At 41.0% G+C, this 19,928-nt stretch overlaps 1 protein-coding gene across 1 annotated transcript in view; it reads left to right on the top strand.

Annotated features, from left to right (window-relative positions):
• Positions 1-19,000, top strand: part of DEPTOR (DEP domain containing MTOR interacting protein) — a 125,614-nt gene extending 106,614 nt beyond the window's left edge. Inside the window, exon 9 of the mRNA XM_037502253.2 lies at positions 13,395-19,000. Coding sequence (XP_037358150.1) covers positions 13,395-13,523 — 129 coding nt within the window. The 3' untranslated portion in view covers positions 13,524-19,000. The remainder of the gene's footprint in view (positions 1-13,394) is intronic.
• Positions 19,001-19,928: the final 928 nt, after the last annotated feature.

Below are 19,928 nucleotides of genomic sequence, written 5' to 3'. Positions count from 1 at the left end.
TGCTTGCACTTGCATCTCAGCCCCTTCGAATCCTCGCAGCTGTGCCATTCGAGAAACCCTCCTCCACTGACTGCCAGTGTGAAACACAGCACTCCTGATATGTCCCGAATTTTGAGATGGAATTTCAGGGTGGGGTTTAAGCTCCATTTAACAGGAAACCTGCCAGTGAACAGCTGTGGTCTTTTACGCCAGGAAGATTCCACAGTGTCCCATCTCTTTGAGCAGCAAAGGTTTTTTCTTTTGTTGTTGTTGTTGTTTATTTTGTTTTAAGAAAAGAAAAATATACCACCCATTGTCCCAAGGAAAGTTAAAGGTGGGTGGAAGTCAATCTCTTAGGAATTCAAATATACTTTGGATCTTAAAACAAGGATAGCTGAGGAGGAAATTTTCTTTTTTTCCTCCTTCATACTCAAACTTGTAACTACCTATACTTGGCAGAAGTTTGTGCTGACTGATGAAAAGTTCCCAGAGTGAGGTTTTAAGTGGGGCGGGAAATACAGTGATCTGTGCAGGGTGCAGAACTCTGCTGCACTCCAGAGTAGAAAGCTGCCTTTGTCACAGCCAAACTGTGCGCGAGCAGCTGTTTCACCACCTCAGGACCACAGTGCCCTGACTATACTGTATTCTGGGCGTGGTGACTGCCTGCATGTACCCACAGCTGGGTTGATGTGATTAAATTCCTGCTCGCAGAGCCAGAGTAATCAGGACTGGGCACAGACGCCTCTTTGTAGGCTCAGAGGTGCATGACTGTCCCCTCCCGTGGCTAGACTAGGGAACAGGGGGACTTCTGGGCACCCTTGTCTGTGTCAGGGGAGTCCTCAGCTGTGGCCCATATGTGGGGCATGACTCACATGTCTCAGACTTGGTGGACAGTAAAGTCATTTTTTTTTTAAAGATTTATTGCATACAAGAGCTGGGGTACAGGCCAGAGATGTGGGCGGGTGAGAGGATTCACCAGAGACAGAGTGGGGAACAGAACAGGCAGACTGACAGAAGTACACTGCTGAGGGGAGCAATGGGCGAGTCAGGAGAGGTCTGCTGTGCCATGTGGGTTGCTTCCTGGCCGGCCAGGGATTGCTTCATAATGCGGTGCTTAACCCTTTGTGCCACCAGGGAGGCCCCAGTAAAGTCATTTTCTTCAAGGGTTTCCAATCTTATGGAAATAGGATATATACAGAGAGGAATAAGTAGATAAAAGAAGCTGACCTACAGGAGAGACTACTTAATGTAACTTAATGCCTGGTATGTTCTAGAGGGATTGTAGGAAGAAGGAACTATCTTTGGTTGGGTTTTATGAATATGTATTATCTCCTCCAGTCTTTCTACAACCCTTGAGCTAAATATTAGCTATTAATATATTGTATTGAATTGTATTGTATTGTCTGGCTAATCTTGGCAAACTAGCTTATCAATCCTGCCAGAGTTCAGGTATTTCTCTAGGGGTTGGAGGGAATACCCTTCTTCAAATCCATATGGCCTTCTGGGACAAGCAGAGTATATGACCCAGGTGACACCTTGAGCCAGCCTACTGATGGCTCCTAGATGCCCGCGGTGGGAGATTGAACTTGGGACCTTCAGCCTAGCCAGTGTGGACCTCTTTTGACCCTTCACATAAGTTCTGGAACTGAACCAGCTCTGAGGAGCCTGATTGGCACCGCTTCCCTTGCCACAGGTTGTTCAATCCTGAATCTAGCCCCAGGTCCTGGTGGAATAGGAATGGGTTCTACTGCAGAAACCAGAGATGCCGCTTCCTCCACTCAGGGCAATCAGCTCTCATTAGCCTTGGCAAAGAACATGATGGTGGGAATTTTACAGGGACTACACCTGAGAGGAGAAAGCATACATTGTACAAAAATGAACAATGGTGTAAAATATATATATATATATATATATGCGTATGTATACGTGTGTATATATATATATACTTTTTTTTATTAAAAAAAGAAAAAAAAAAGAATATCTATGGTTGCTTAGTCCAGATCTTGTCACAGCCCAAAGAGGTTGCTCCATGCTTTGACCAACCTATAACCCTTTCACTTTTTCCACCAAACCCCCCTCCCACCCCCACGGAGAGGGTCGCCTGTGTGTCTCTGTAAAGCACACACTTTGTTCTTAGCCCAAGTCAAAGCAGCACTACCTTCAAAGGAGGATAAGGGAACTAGACTTGGTTCTCTCTTAGAGGTTCAATAGTATCAACTCCCACACACCACCCTTATGAATGAAATAATATAGGAAGAATGCATCATGCATTGCATTTGTGAAAACAAAGTTATGATGCAATTATTTGCTTGATGAGTAACCTTGTGTGTACTGAATTTCATTGAGTAATCTATCTTTTAAAATCTTTGTCATATTAATTTTACATTTTAGCATAATCCAGGATGTTTCTGTAGTTAATAATAAGCATTCAAAAGTCAAATAGCTAACTGGGTAAAAGTTTCTTGAGGGGAAAAGAATTTGGGGTCAGGGAGGAAATGTGACCTTATGGAGCCTCTTTCCTCTTCTCTGTAAGCTCCTGGGGGAGTTGTCATATGTGCTGAGACTGTGTCTCTTCTGTTGGAAGCCCCAATTCTCCCAACTAGGGGAATTCTAAGGAACTTCCTGTGTCCACACTAAATTGGTTTTGTACTTGGGTTAGGGGGGACATGATAACTTGTATATCTCTGTAGTATCAAGGTGCCAGGTGACAAATCCCATTCCTTCCAGTACAAAGGAAAAATCCTGTGATAACATGCATTTGTTGCTTCTCTGCAGGTTCCAAACACTTCTCCTAAGTTAGGAAAACCACCAGCTTGAGAGCTTAGGACAAGCAGCCATTGGAAGTGTTCCTAGTGATGTCACGAGCTGCCTGTGGGAAGGAGATAGGAGCCTCCAGGGTGGGCCCCAAAGCCTCAGTTCAGCTGAATCCACATCTCTAGAGGGAATCCCCAGGAAGGCGATGTTTCTTCTTAATTTGGGGATATAAGTTCTATGAACTGAACCAGTGTTCCCCTTGGCTCCCCTATAAATGCACCACAAACCTCCCCCTGGTTTGGGCCACACATCTTAGGAGAATGGACCATAAGCCAACCCAGGTCTGAAGCAGAACTTTGTAGGTTTGAACTAGATGGGAGGAAAGAGCTGATTCTGTTTAAAACCAGCAGATGCTTTCATTTCTCAATTTGAAACAGAAGCTCTTCAGTGTTGTTGTTGTTATTTTATTTTGAAAGAAAGTCTTTCTTCCATATGGTTTGACTTCCCTTCAAGGCTAATTGCCCAGCCTGTGCTTTGGGGACACCACACAGCCAGATCGCAAGCCTCCAATGTAGACAGTGCAGAGAAAAGCTGTAATTCTCCCAAGAGAATCCTGTTTGTCCAAGAGCTGGACCCCTGCCACCTCCTACACCAGTCACTCTTCAGCCAGTTGCATATTTGGTGGAGAGATTTATGGGTCTGAGCATACAGCTGCGAGTTTTCTTTTCATTTCTTCCATCCCCCACCCCTAAGAACAGTGTTCTGCTGTCAGGGCTGTTATGCACTAAACACAAACACACAACTTGTTTACTACAGCTGTGGCCCAAACTCCTAAGTAGTGCCCTTGCTGAATGTGAATGTTTTTATAAACATAATGCTTTCTTAGCAATCTAAGGGACCTGGTCTATAGCTGTAACTAGCTAATCTTGACTCAGCTTATGTGTTTATAATATTTTGGTGAAAGACCATCCAGGAGTCTAGTTAGCCTGCGTGATTGCTTTAGTTCTGAAACAATTTAGATGTACACATAATTTATGCACATCTCTTATTGGCGGGTCCTTAAGTGAATTCCACTGCTCTGTTTAAAATTTTGTGTTGTTGCAGTGACTTCTGCATTCTCTAGCCTTATAGGGTCTCTTAGATTGAGAAAAATACTCTTTATCACCTTTAATTTTCATTTTTGTTCTAGATAAATTACTCCAAATCAGAATCTATTTTCATTTCCTATACCAGAGCCCCAAATGGCTTTCCTGGATGTGTACCCATGTGCTGGTTTGTCTCTATCTCAGCAGTCTGCCTTCGCTAAGCTTAACGGGAGAGATTGTGCAGAAAGAAAGAATGACGGAAGAGAAAAGCCAATATTTATTTAACATTCACTTGTATTAAACAAGGGACTTAGTACATAATCAAGTTTGATCCTCATAAATAAACTTGATCTCCATTTTAGAGATGAATAAAGTATAAATGAAAGAAAGTGCAACTTCCCAAAGTCACATTATGAGTAAATTGCAAAAGTGAGAATCAAAAATAAGTTTTGTTGTATAGGAGATGTATGCACAACTCAAATAATTGCAAGTTATTTATGCACAACTCAAATAATTGCAAAGTGTAATAATGGTGTAACCACGGCCCAGGAATTCTAAGACCATAGATTAGTTGTCTACTTTTGAAACTCATGTGACAATATTAGTCATATTGTCATCACAGTATTGGGGACATATCTAGGGTAGACTTGTTGGATCATAGGTTTTACATATGTGTTACATATGACTAGCATGATCGTCTGTCTAAGTGTTCTATCCTTTATTGAAAGTAGAGTAGAATAATCTCTAACAATTACTATTGGATTGTTTATTTATCCCTTGAATCCATGAATTTTGCTTTATGTATTTTGGATCTTTCTTGTTAGACTTGGTATAAATATATTTGTTAGGTCTCTGTATTTGCAACTTTTATATTCTCTTGGTGTGTTGAAACTTCCAACTTTATAAAATGTCTCTCATCTGCACTGCTGCCTTGTCCTAAGTCAAATGCCCATCTGTAGTCAGTTTCTGCATTTCTAGTTCTGTCATATTGGCCTGTCTGCTTGTACCAATACTATACTGCATTCATGGAATATACCTTAATAATATATCTTTCAGCTTTTGTTATTTATATGTATATAAGCCACATGAGTACATGAGAAATTCTCATTTACTATCTTTCATTTGTATTGTTCTAAACTTCCATTCATATCTGAAAATAATGCCTCCTTTGCAGATTTAATGAAAGCAAACTCCTGGCCTAGTTCTTGGCATATAAGTAATCAGTAAACTAAAGTTGTTAATAGTAAATATGTTGTTGAATCATTAATAAACAGAAGTGAATTTTTCCCCCCTGGGAGCTTTAAAAGAAAGTGATACTTTAAGGTGATACTTTAAGGTTCCTAATGTAATATTTTTCCAGGTAATTTATCAACTGAAGAACTAATGCTTGCATGTTCAAAACAACTCAGTTCATTGGGTACAGAGCTGGGTACATAGATAAGAGTAGAATTGCTCCAGTCTTCTAGACTAGTGCTTTCTCCATCACTCTGCACTCAACTTGCCTTTGGGGAAATCTTCACTGGAGTGGGCAGAAAGGAAAGGAAAAAATGAGGGTATTCCTGGAGATCCACTTCTTAAAAAATCAATTTTTACTATGTATAAGCCAAGCTCCATGGCAGTAAAGAGCGCCTCTTGTGGCTCATGGAGACACCATGCTGACTAGATCAACTGGCCCCAATATTCTTACCCACCTACAGAAGACAGATGGCTTGTTAGATCTTCTGCTCTCCTGTTTCTATTGTAAAGCAAAAAATTGCAACAACCCAAAAGGAATGTACAAAGAATTGGTGATACCAGATTGGGTAATATAATCACTCTCACAAATGGTGGTGTTAAAAAGAGTTTGCAGCCTGAATTACACACAGCATCCATACCAAGGATAACTGTATATCCTTTATTCCTATTGTGTCTTTCTTCCTAGAATCGTTAAAATCTTCATCCAGAGTCATTAATCTTCACTCTAGCACAAGACAGTTGCTGCCTGAGCGAAAGGGTATTTCTTCCTTCTCCTCCAGGTTTCAAATAAACATGGTTATTTGAAATGCAGATGGCATATACCCCTGCCAGGTCTAGCCCATATGTAAAGATTAGCCTGAGTTATTCTTATTCTTATTATTCCTCATTATTTTCTTCCCTGATAATGATGATGATAGTGTCAAGTGAGTATCATTCCATTTTCAAGGACAGTGGAAGGAAAAATCAAATACAGCATTCTTAAGAAATTCACTGAGTATGAGAGGGGCTGAGATACTAGGTTGAGGTGTCCATTCCTATGGTGTAGGGCCAATTTGGGGTGAGCTTATTGTCTATTATTCAGGAGGCAGGGCATCTTAGATTTAAGTATGAGTCAAAGTCCTGGCTCTGCCACTTACTTTTTCCATGAACTGGAGCCAGTTACTTTGTTTCTCTGAATCTGTCCCTTCTTCTGTGAAAAGGGAAGAAGAAGAATAGTATAGGTCTTATTGGATTGTGGGAGTTTTAAATGTGATTGCACATTCAAAGAACTTTGAGTAAGTGTTAGGTGTTGCTATTAGCTCTTTAAAGCTCTGTTTATGCTGACGGGTAGGTTGTGGACTAAGAAATGGTCTGCGTGTGTGGACCAAATAGCTAGGTTTTCATGGGCATGTATATAGAAAAGAGAAGTAGCAAATCAGCCATAAAAATAAAGTCGAGCCTCCCTGGTGGCGCAAAAGGTTAAGACCAGCATTATGAAGCAATCTGCAGCCTCTGCAGCACGAGTTCGATCCCCGGCTGGCCAGGGAGCAACCCACATGGTGAAGCAGACCTCTCCTGTCTTGCCCGCTGCTCCCCTCAGCAGTGTACTTTGGTCAGTCTGCCTGTTCTGTTCCCCACTCTGTCTCTGGTGAATCCTTTCACCCCCTGTACCTCTGGCCTGTACCCCAGCTCTTGTATGCATAAATAAATAAATCTTTTTTTTTTAAAAAAAAAGCACTTTATTAAATACTTATGTTGTTGCTTTCAGTCTCTAATTTCAGATTATGAAAGTCATGTCATATGATTTGGAGCAAGGTTTATAGAAATGAAAACAATCAAAATATAACTCTTCTTTCTAAACTCCAAACTTTAGCATCTTTATATCTTTTAACCTACTTAGGACATTCATTGCTGTGGTTTACCCTCCGCCTTCTCTTTTTTTTTATACTCTATGAAAAAACCACAAACCTCATTCTAAGCAGGTCTGATGATAGTATATATTTTCCACATCAAAACTGAAAGTTGGCAGGCTCACATGTGACTTTAAAAGTGGTGTGTGTGGTCTAAGACGGCAACAGGTTTTGTTATTTTTAGTTTTGGGTCTTCAGAAACTTGAATATTCTTTCCCATAATACTTCTAAATGTGAGCATTTTATGCATTGCTATTATTAAGTTGAAAGTCTAAGAGATAGCAAAATTTAGCTATAAAAATGAAATAGACAATATAGGCAAGTGATAATTACAATAAAGCAGAGATGTCAACTTCTCTTGCACTTGAGGCTGTTATTGCTCATGGTCATAGAATGCATTGTTATCATACTAAGAGGTATGGGATAAACATTTAAACTAACTTTATTTTTAAAGATTTATTTATTTATGCATACAAGAACTGGGATATAAGCCAAAGTTGCAGGGGGTGAGAGGATCACCAGAGAGAGTGGGGAGCAAAATAGGCAGATGTACTGAAATACACTGCTGAGGGGATCAGCGGGTGAGGCAGGAGTGGTCTGCTGCACCATGTGGGTCAGCTCCCTGGCCCTGGCCAGCTGGGGATCAATTCCTGCTGCAGTGGCTGGTGATAGCCTGGTAGTGCTGTTTTTAACCCCTGTGCCACCAGGGAGGCCCTAACTTTTTTTTTTAATTTAGTTATTTTTGAAAACAAGAGCTGGGTGTGGTCCAGAATTGGGGGGTGGTGGTGACAGGATTCACCAGAGACAGAGTGGGGAGCAAAATAGGCAGATCTACTGAATTACACTGCTGAGGGGAGCAGCAGGCAAGACAGGAGAGGTCTGCTGCGCCATGTGCGTCAGCTCCCTGGCCGGGGATTGAGCTCTTGCTGCAGTGGCCACAGATAGCTTCATAGTGCTGAGACTTAGCCCCTTGAGCCACTAGGGAGACTCCACATTTAAACTAACTCTTAATTAAAAAATTTTGGCAGAATTTTTATAGCACTGTTTCTCCATTTATAGCTAAATCAGAATCCCCTGATATGCTCAATGAAAATACAGATTCTTGGGATCCAGCCTGAGAGTCTGATTTGGTAGATGTTGGGTGACATCTGAGAATTCACATTTTCAACAGGCTCCCAAAGGTGACTCATATTTGCATTACAGTTTGAGAGTTGCTTTTTATATTTGGGTGTGCTTTTCACATAAGCAACTGAACAGTGAAATGGTTTAAATAATGTTGACCGAATGCATAGCTGAAACTTTCAGCTTGCAACTAGCAACAAAAAGCATCCTCATTGGGCCTCCCATATGAAGCAGCACTATGAAGCTATCCACAGCCACTGTAGCACAAGTTCGATTCCCGGCCAGGGAGCTACCCACAAGGTGCAGCAGACCTCTCCTGTCTCACGCACTGCTCCCCTCAGCAGTGTATTTCTGTCAATCAGCCTGTTCTGCTCCCCACTCTGTCTCTGGTGAATCCTCTCACCACTCACTTCTCACCTCTGTCCTACACTCCAGTTCTTGTATGCATAAATAAATAGATCTTTAAAAAAAAAAAAGGCATCCTCATTAGCGGTGAATTGCTCATCCATAAGTAGTATTCAAGCTGTATAGGTTGTAAGCTTGGCGAGGATTTGTACTAAAGTGTTCAGCTTTTAATGGGGCTTCGTCTAAATGATGTCTGGAATACATGTGAGTGTGTTAGTTAAGAATGTAAGTATTGCTTGTTATTTCATATCTTGGCTCTGCTTTCTGTATCATTTGATTAAAAGGACTTCCATATCCCATCAACCAGGACTTAGCTCCTCCTGATTATTTTCTGCATTTATCTTTCTTCTCCTTATGACTCTTTCTTTCTCAGAAACTTTATCTCTCATGGTCTCTGTCTTGCTAAATATTCTATTAGTGTCAAGGGAAAGAAGCAGCCTCACCTCCAATTCTTTTCTCCTTCAAGATCAGCAAGAGAGAAAAATGAGAGAAGCCACAGTAGCATTCATATGAATGCAGCTATTGCACGGAGGCAAGGGTCTTGGTGAATGTAGATTTCTATGGCAGTGCAAAGACATTTAGGCAGTCACAGGTATAGTGTTTCTCCTCAGCTCACTCCCACTTCAGATGAAACAATTGAGTAATTGCGATGGAACTCTATTATACAAGAACGAATGTGCAATTGCACAATCCCGTGGGCACTTAGCCTGGAGGGGTATGTGCATCTGCCAGGACTGGTGCAGGGAGAGGAATAAGACACGAGATTATTTAGTTAGTTTGGCTTCTTATCAGGAGAAGACTGGCATTCAACCTAGGTTTTCATCCCAACCTGACCACACCCTGAAATGTGCTCAGTCCTGCCTCCCTCTTCCTGCTAACCCTTACCACACCAACTTTGGTGTTAGGGGTTTTCTTCCCTGCCATCTTGCTCAGAGTTGTCACTCATCTAGGCTTAATATGACCTGTGAAGATTTTGTTTTTCTTTTCCATTAAGGAGAGTATCTTGTACATCCCTGATTGCTAAGGTTAAGGCGCTAATTTGCAGAGACGAGTTTAGAACAATTACACAGGGTCACAATTGATCCCTTTTCTGTGCACTGGGAAAATGATAGAATTGTGGCAAAATCTGCAAACACATATCAGCTAAACATAATTATAAGCAGAAGAAGAGCATCACAACCTCACTTGATTGTCATTCCCTTATAATGAGTGGCATCTTGGTCTCCCCACTCTAGGTAGAAGGTGATGTGTACCTAAGCTCAGTCCACCCAGAAGTGGTTACGTGTTCTCAGTGTTTGTGTGCATGTGTGTGTATGTGTGCACACCCGTTTTTTCACACAGCAGAGAAATGATTTCCCCCAGGCTGTGTGCCTCCTGTGGTTACTCATAATGTGTGTGGATTCACAGAACACAATGTACCATAGATGCTAATCCCAAGCCCATTAGGCCTGAATACTTTACCTAGTAATACCTGCCTCTTTCGATCAGTTTGCACATTTTTAGTAACAGGAGATTGGAACTGCAGGCACCACAGCAGATGCTGGGACCACTTAAAGAGAGATGACGTCTTGCCTAACAGCTTGACTCTAAAAATACTACCTTGACTGTAAGCCTGATAAGTGTTTTCAAGGCTTCCCCACCACCCCCCCGCATTCAAGGAAAAAGTCCTTAAACAGATATCTAAGTACATATTATTGAGGATTTTAAGTGACACAAGTAGCAAACTTAACCTTCACAGAGGAAAAACCTTATGAAGTTGGAAGTACCTAAAAATCATTGGCATCCTAAGATATTTGAGTGGACCAAGACTGCTTAATTAATAGTTAAAGCAAAGAGAAAAAACATTTATCTTCCATTATTGTATGCATTCCCCAGAACTTGGACATACACACACACACACACACACACACACATATATATATATATATATGAATGTATTTATAAATTTGTATTATGGTATTATGTAGGCTTGTGGTATGCTACAGAGCTTAAATGTGACCTTGAATAAATAATCAAACCTTTCAGATTTTAATTTGTCCATAAAAACTATTGAATATCATGGATTGACAATGACAGAAACCAGATATCATAAGGAAAAATAGAAATTCACTGGTAGGTGTTGGCAACCATCCAGGCCAGGTAGGTTCATTGTCCATTCTCACAGATGGAAAGAGAATTTTGGAGCCTTCGGTATCTTTTGACAGGTCTTTAATGCTGAATCAGGGGACAGACCAGCCGGCGGGGGGCAGCAACTGAGCCCCCTAGCCACAGAGAGACACCACCCTGAGTGCCCGAGCTGAGGAGACCCTTTTATCCCTCTCTGCTTCTCGACTCAGGTGTCTGCATTTCACCTTACATTGGAACAAGACAGTACTCACCAGTACTTCAGTACTTCAGTACTCACTGAAGGGTTAAAACATAATTTTTAAAAATATATTGGATGGTGCTAAATGAAAATGTCTTACTAAAAATACCTCCATTTAGAGCAAATACATTTTGAAAGGCTCCTGTGCTACCTGCAGTCACATTCCATCTTGTTATACAAGAACTCTATCTTAGTGCTATCAAGATATTCCCAGCCACTGAGGCATGAGTTCAATCCCCAGCCAGGAAGCTGACTGACCCACATGGCTCAGCAGACCTCTCCTGTCTCACCGCTGCTCCCCTCAGCAGTGTATTTCAGTAGATCCACCTGTTCTGCTCCCTGCTCTGTCTCTGGTGAATCCTCTCACCCCCTGCACCTCTGGCCTGTACCCCAGCTCTTATATGCATAAATAAAAATAAATCATTTTAAAAAAGAAAAAAAGGGAAAAAGTTATGTTTCAATTTACAATGAAGGAGAGTCTGATGAAAATAGGAAGAGGGAGAATCAAACCAAGAGCAGAAATGGAGAAAGAGGAGGGAAATAAAAAGACAAAGGAGTCAGCATGTCTGTGTTCCCTCTGGCGGTTCTGAGGAGAGGACCAGCTTCCTTGCCTTTCTCAGGTTCTAGAGACTAGCTGCGTTCCTCGACTCCTGGCCCCTTCACATCATTTTGCTTCTGTTGTCAAATCTACTTCTACCTTTGAGTTGCTTGTCTCCCTCTTATAGCAATCTTTGTGGTTACATTGGGCCCACCTGGATAATCCAGGATACCCTACTGTAGGGCTTGGAGGAACACAGTGCAGGTTTGCTGTGATCCCAGCAGACAGCGTAAGGGAGGAGAGTCCTGGAGCCCTCAGTGGCTTTTGCAGGCTTTTGTTGGGATTTACTGGGCAGGGATTCTGGGGGGCCAGGAGGCTGGCAGGCCTCCCAGCCCCCAGCAAGTCTTTACTCTTTCTGGGCTCTCCGGCTTTCTCTTGCGTTCTCTCTGCATCTCTGCTCTTCCGTTCGTTCTCTGCTTCTCTGTGGCTTCTTCTGACGTCCCTGAGACGCCACCTTAAAAGCCTAGTCTTAGCCCAGGTGAATCCCATCTACATAGCCCACGCCCTACTCCAGGTGCCCGCCATCAGGCATGCATTCTGGACCACAGGGTTCCATCATCTATCCTAATGGTGGGAGGGCAGAAAAGCCTGATACTTTTTACCTTACCCTGCACCTTCCTATGTAAAACCAGCGGATTAGCAACCCACCCATCTGCATCCTTAATTCCTTACTACCACGCAAACTAACATGTTCAAGGGTGCTGGGGATTAGGACATAGACATCCTTGGGGATTGATAATATTATGCAATTTACCACTTCTATTGCCAGTCATTGCACGTATTTAAATTCTATTTAGTTCTTTTTACTACTTGGATGCACTTTATCACTGGCAGCTGGAGATCTGTGTGTCTCCATTTTTCTATTTGGGGACACAAACAAATCCCTCCTGTCCAAAGTCCACTTCAGCCACACACTACAGGTATACCATCTGTTAATGCATGTCAGTTAAATGAAAAGTATCCAGTGACTGATGCCACTACCAATGTCAAAAAAAATTACCTCCATTTGGGGGGCAGTAGCTGTGGGTCAGCATCAACCTAGCAGTGACATGTCTAGAGGGACCACGCGTTATCGAATCATGCTTTTAATGTATTGTGATTCTCCTCCCAAGGTTAGTTAACACTCAATTAGGATCAAAGCTGAGCTCTGTTGACCTCGTCCATTTTCATTAGTGTTGGGAAGGGGAAAAATGTATGGAATTTATCATCTCAATGGAATACCTTTGCAAGTGTCTGGATTGATGTTATTTTGGTGTCGTTAATAGAGGCATTATTAATAATTATGCAGGAAGGGAGCCATCCTGGTGGTGTAGGAGTTAAGTCTCAGCACTATCACCACTAAGCTGAGTTCGATCCCTGGCCAGGGAGCTAATCCACAGGGCGCAGCAGACCTCTCCTGTCTCACTCGCTCCCCTCAGCAGTGTATTTCAGTAGATCTGCCTGTTCTTTTTCCCACTGTCTCTGGTAAGTCCTTTCATCCCCTGCACCTCTGACCTACACCCCAGTTGTTTTATGCATAAATAAATCTTAAAAAATAAGGGATGGGGCTGGAATAACAGGGCTATCGAGTCCCCCTGGATGTTGAGTCCAAATGAATATTAACAGCACGAGCACTGCGAGTGTGAAATTGAATGGTACCAATGAAGTTCAGAGCATTTTAGCAGAAGCTTCATGTACAGGTCACCTTAATTTTTACAATCTTATAAGGAAGGTAGGGTTAAGCTTAAGTTACTAAATTGCTGTGCTAGCGTTTATACTCAATTTTGTGAAACACTAAAACATATGCTTTTCTCCATCATTATGCCCTCCACGGAAAAAGTGGGAGCTGTTGAAAGGGAGTCGTCACCTGGTGTGGGTGGGTATGTTAAAAATGAAGTTACCTGCAAAGATATTCACCATCTTGATCAGAGGTGTGTGAAGAAGCAGGACCATAACGGACCCTCCACTCCTCTCTCCGGCAGGTGTGCCAGTTCGTGGTCTCGGTCAATGGGCTCAATGTACTGCACGTGGACTACCGGACCGTGAGCAATCTGATTCTGACCGGCCCACGGACAATTGTCATGGAGGTGATGGAGGAGCTGGAGTGCTGAGCAGGCGCACCCCGGCCCCCCGACCCCCTGAATGGCCGGGGCAGCACAGAGCAATGCAAGGTGAAGACCTCCTCCCACTGGCCGCCTGTGGACAGACAGACAAGTGTTTTCTCTGCACATCCACATCTGAGTCTGAGTTGATACACTGTTTGAAGGTGGAAGACCCGGGTAATGCATTTTTCAAAAAGAAAAAGAAAAACACGACTTATGTCAGTGTAGAAAAAAAATGGAGAAACAGAATTTTCTTGCAAGGTAGAATCGCCTTACTTGACTTCTCTTGGTAGTTCGCCTTGTTTTTTTTTTTTTTTTTTTTTTTTTTTTTTTCCAATCTTAGTGCACAGAAAATTGTTGAAAAACCTCTCTAGCTCAAACAGCCGCATGCTACAATCTCCTTAGGAGTCTACAGACTAGTTATCACAGACTTCGAGGTGGCTTCTCACCAAGATTAGCTGTTTATAAGAGACTACAGAGTTCACCAAGCTTCAAATTAAAGCAACATCCAAAATGTTATATGTTAAGGAAGATCTTACGAAGGTTTTAAAGCCTTCAACTGCTTAAAAGCCATCAAAAAAATTACTTTCTTAATTCCTGTCTTTCGTATCAACTTTTAAAATATTTTCAATGATGGTATTACTTAAAAAACAAAAACTTTCTGATGATGTGGGTAGGGTAGATAGGGAGAAAATATTTGAAATGGTTTGTTCTGTTTTCTCTTTCTGGGTCTACATTATTTGGTTTCATCAATCACCGGGAGCAGCTTTCCAGAATTAATCTGAGTTAAATGTCAAATCAGAGAAGGTTGTACATACACATGTAAATTCAAAGTCAAGCCTTCTGGCAAGATTTCACTTTGAAGTTGGCCCTTTTGAAGTGAAGTATTCTAGAACTTGGCCCATATGTGACAAAACTTGAAACTCTAAATTGCCTAATTGGCCTGAATTTTTACTAGCTGTCTAGTGTACCATGTTCTAATTACATGAAATGCTGCTTATTTGGTGGGAATTTTTCCCCCCGAATCACTCTCTTATGTTGTGACTTTTCAGCTCACTTGTCTATATGCATATATGCATTTTTGTTTGTTTGTTTTTTGGTCTAGTAAAGAATGCATTTGGGGATGTGGTTTGTAGAGAAAATTCCTCAAAGTGCCAAATCAGGGTATCAGAGAACGCAAAATCCCTTATAATTTAAATAATGCATTCTGACTTATATCATGTGTTAAAAGAACATATGAATGTTGTACCTCAGCCATTTTTGTGATAGGTTATCATGTTGGTACTGGTAGAATGGACATACCATGCTAAAGATGTGACGTATATGTTTGGGTGATCCAGCCTTTCTGATCTGTAGTTTTAGTCAGAGACTAGGATTCTGAAATAATCGAGACCGCCCAATGTTACATTTGAAAAGAGCATCGCCTCTGTATGTATGTGTGTTTATACTGTTTTCCAGGCTCTGTGCTATGACATTTAACATATAGGATATTGTTAATCCTCAACACAAGCCTGAGGGGTCAGTATTATCACCCTCATTTTTCAGATATGGAGATAAAATCTGAGCAAGTTTGCAAATGGCCTCTAAGTTCACACCCCTGCAAGAATTACTCCATGACAGAACCCGGATTCAAACACGGGTTTATGTCATGCTAAAGCCCATGTTACTCCACCTCTGCCCCTGCCCATTTAGGGACCTCCTGTGGAGGCTTTTGCTGTACCAGATGCTCTGCTAAAACTACATGTTACTTCTCCTTTATAACCTGTAGGGTCCTATGCTCATTGTGCCCATTTCCAAGTTAAAGACCCTGACTCCTGAAGAACTTGTACTCGAGGCCAAGCAAGTAGTAAGTGGGAAACCTCACCATTCAGCATTTTAAGTTATTTTTTGAAACATCTTTAAAAGATGAGTCTTAAATGCTTTCTGTCCCCAGGTATTCATTCATTGACAAAAGAAGAGAAGACACACTTCTGGGGAGTGTTATCTTCCCACATGCTCCTTGTACATTTTACTCACATCCTAATATCCCTTCTTGGGGACCCTGGCATAATACCCCTTTGGCAATCTGAGCACCAGAGAGCGCCTGTCTGTCTGTTCCACACAGCTCCATGCCTGTGAGAGTTCTTTGACCTAGAGAGTATGTTGATATCTTTGATCAAATGAATATTGAGGTGGAGGAAGGAAGGAAAGAAGAAAGGAAGGGAGAAAAGGAGAAAGGGAGTGGAAAGAGAAGTGATAGGGGGAGAGAGAGAGGAGAGGAAGGAAGAAGTGGAGGGATGAATTATTTGCTCCTTGGCTGCCATTACCCTCAGGCCCCTTGCCAGAGAATTCTACTTAAGGTCCAGAGCATGTGGCCTTAGCGACCCCTCCAGCCTACCTCTGACACTGTCAAACTATAACTGAAATGAGTGCTCCCTATAATCATCACACGTATACTTTAAGTATCTTACATTTTAATTATCAACTATACTTCAATAAAGCTGAGGGGGAAAAATGAAAGACCTTCTCCTGCTCCCCAAGGAGACCCATCTAGCTCCCCCAGCCTTTGCATTTGCAGTTTCTCCTCCCTGCAATATCCTTCTTTGCCGGAAATGCCCCCCACCCCCACCCCCAGAAATCTTTGCCAACTCCCTAGCTCTAGGATTGATGCCCCTTCTTTAAGTTCTCATGGATGGACCCTGATGCACCAGTTCTCTGGGGTCGGCCATAGCACCACAGACACTTGCTCTGAGACTGTGCTGTCCACACCCATCTCCATAACTGCATCTGCACAACAGACACTGTCGGTGCCCTGTGAACCACAGCAGCCCTTCACCTAGAAGTTCCTGACAGAGTAGTAGGGGTCCACTACCCCATTGCTCTTCCAGGAACCGCCCCCAAAATGTGCTATACCAACACTGGTTTTTTGCTGGGGATCCCAGGGGTGAACAGTCCGGGTAGAATTCTGCCTGGAGGATCCTCTTCACTCCACATATTTCTGTGGTCAATTAGCAGGTCAGCTGGGGGTTGACTTGGGATGATTTCAAACAGGGGTCCCCCAAGAGTGCTTGGAAGATTATTGCTGTAGCAATTTGTTGGCAAAATCACAAAACTAGCCCACAACCAAGAGGTGGGGAAACAAGACTCCTTTTTTATAGGAGGAGCTACAAAGAATGTGTGGCCATTTTTAATCTACGTACTCACTGTTTTTTGAATAAATGACCAAGAAATAGCCTGGTTATGAAAAGACTTCAGCTATCTAGATGCGAGTTACTGACCAACCTCTGGGTAGCAGCCTAGTGTGAAGTTGTGAATGAAGCCTTGTGCTTCTTGACAACTCCAAAGTCAAAATCTTAAAATAGAGGCTAACAGAGTACAGAGCTGTCTTCTTCCCCTCTGGATGGTGAGGACACTTCAGGTAACCCAAACTCTCCAGGGACCTGTTGTCGAGCAGAGCAGTGCATAGTGTTTTGTGTTTTTTTTTTTTTTTTGGGTGGGGGGTGCGGTAAAAATAGACTGTGGACTTTTGTGGACTCATTACATGCAGGTGATGGCCTGACCCTGTGAAGGTCAAGGGCAGATGATCTAATTGATTCAAGACTTGGGTGGTTAAGTCACATCACATACAAGAATAAGTATTTTGTGTAATATTTCAACAGTTGCTTCAACTATTAAAAATATTCTCTCTTAAATGTAGCACCAAGATGTAGTCTACATTAGCAATAAGCAATATTTCTAAGAGCTTTTATTTCATGTCTGTGTCTGTGTGTGTCTGTGTATTGTATGTGAGGTTTAACTCACTGAGAATCTCTGCAATGGCTTGCTTTGTTTTCACAGAGCATACTTTTGAATTTTTAGGTGTTTGTGTAAGTTTTAGTGATGGAAATGGGAGTAGGTTTTGTTTCTTCATTAGCATAGTATGTGATATCAGTGCAAATTTAAAAGCCATGTTTGCTAATTCTGCTGTAGAGGAAAAAATGCAATTGACTTTTGGGTTGGTATTATTATCTGATGTTTTGCTAGTAATCTCTATAAAATAATTGTATAAACTGATAAAGGGACTAGTTGAGAAATGGATAACTTGAAGATATCCATGTTTGAGTAGATTAGATGTGATCAACTTCACACTATCCTATAAAATTCATCGGAGTAGTAATTGATTTAAAAATCACTGTTTTCAATTCAAAATAGTTTCACATTTCCAAATACTTCTTTCTTTTGAATATATGTGAGAATAATCTGCTTTTAGGATCTGTTTTAACTAATGATATTAGTTATTCTCTCCTATTGAAGGTTGATCCTGTTTCATTTTGATTGTAAATGATCAAGTAAGTCTAGAACATTTCAGTTTTATTGACTGTTTAGTCTATTGATGCCATTGACCGTGGTTTTACTCATTTAAGATAGACTTTCTAGTGTAATGTTTTTCTTCAGTTCAATACCAAAAAGACAAATCTGCAGTGTGCCAAAATGAAGTTCATCAAAGTTAGCATATAGTATTGTCATCTGCACTAATATATGTGTTTAATATGTTTGTTTTTAAATTCTGTTGAAATTTATTTTCTCCCCTTCTTAAAAATTGTAGCCAGTGCTTAAAATTATCATGTGAAAATAGATCATAGAGCATGAAATAAATGTTAAAAATGTAAAACAATGACTTTAGGATTTCAGCTTTCCTAACTTTTAGAACAAATTAGCCATTTTTTGATCCTGAAAGGGTTGTATTGTGAAGATGATCTACCGACCTGAGAAAACACTCAAAACTCCTCTAATTCTCTAATGTAGCCCAAAGTGCCATTTGTAAAACTATGGATGTTTTCTCAACCTCTTTTGCTTGAAAACAAAAGTGCATTAAAAGTTTTTTCTTTATTGTGTTTGATTTGGGATCATTTTTCTGTACTCATTCCAGTATTGACGAGAGTTAGGAAATAGTCTACTTGCAAAATCCTGTGTGGTTGTTTACCACACTGGGAAAACTTTTCTTTTTAACTAATTAAGAAATCAATTACATATTTCAATATTTGCAGAGGGCAAGATAAAGCCTGGGCATTAGTGGTTATTCACACTATATTCAATATTAACCAAAAGAACTTGATGTTTTCTCTCATTTATTAACTCATTCCTTCAAGAAACCTCACTGACTTTCCACATGTAGCTGGAAACTACATGTAGTTTCTAGAAAATTAAAACTGGATAGGCACAACCCTGGCTGGATCCAGGTCAGCTTTCAAGGAAGTCACCTTTCAGCCTGCCTCCTAGAAGTCTTCCCTCCATAGAAAAGGGGGAATATGAAACCATCTTGTTGAAGCAGATGGTTTAACACCACAAACCACCATCCAATCCAAAAACCTGAAAACCGACAACTTATATTTAGTTGTATTCTTCCCAATCCTGTTCCCCACTTTCCCTTACCCAAGCTAATGACAATGGTGAATGTTACATTTACCATTCTCTTGTTCTTTTTGATCTTAATATTGATTGGGTTTTTTCAATGGATTTTATTAAAAGAGCAAGTTATACATACTCATGAAACTTACTTTTTTAATTTCATTATTGTATTAGTAAGATTTTCTAGATTTTTATGTATAGTTGTAATTTTTCACAACTTCATAAATTTCCAGAGCACAAATTGTCTTTTGTCTTGTCAGTGGGAAGTTGCCTTGTGACCATGGTTATTGTCTTCACAAATGGTGTTACTATGAACATTCTCATGCCATCTCCTGGGGTTGTGTGAAGGGGCATCACTGGGATCCACTGAGGGGAATTGCTGAGTCATGAGAAATGTGAGTGCTCATCTTATACGGTCATATCTAACACACTTCTGCAGTGGCTGAACTTTGCAATGTACATGCATCTGAAATATAAACATGAAATATGTTGATCACTATCTTCTTTAACATGAGGTATTTTGAGATCTTTTAATATCTGTCAAATAATTGTCTTTTTTTTTTTTTTTTTTGTGGGACCCCCCGCTGGTGGCCGGGGAACAAACTGGTGCTGCAGAGGCTGCAGGCAGCATCGCAGCCCAGGGCTCAACTGCTGCGCCACCAGGGGAGGCCCAAATAATTGTCTTTTTGACCAATGATATTGAGAGTCCTAATTTTCTGTTAAGTTCATAAAATTGAAAGCACAGAAAATAAAAGAAGCATTTGTGTTCCTAACTTAATATATTAATGTCTTCATAATGCCCCTAATGCCTTAGCTTACACCAACTCTGTGATCTTAGTGAGGGAAGGATTATTGGAAGTCAGTATAAAATATTCAAGAACATTCAAGAAATAATATATCAAGCACAAGTACGACAGGTCTTTGTCCTTATGAAGTTTACATATTCTTGAGGCACACAGACAGTAAAGTTATATAAATAAAATAGTTCACTTTAGATAGGGGTTAAATGCTAAGAGTAAACAAAACCAAATAGGATAATAGACCAGG

The sequence above is a fragment of the Talpa occidentalis genome, unplaced genomic scaffold (assembly GCF_014898055.3).
Source record: "Talpa occidentalis isolate TD23 unplaced genomic scaffold, MPIMG_talOcc4v2.1, whole genome shotgun sequence".
NCBI classification, from domain to species: Eukaryota; Metazoa; Chordata; class Mammalia; order Eulipotyphla; family Talpidae; genus Talpa; species Talpa occidentalis.
This window is presented reverse-complemented; position numbering and strand designations above follow the sequence as displayed.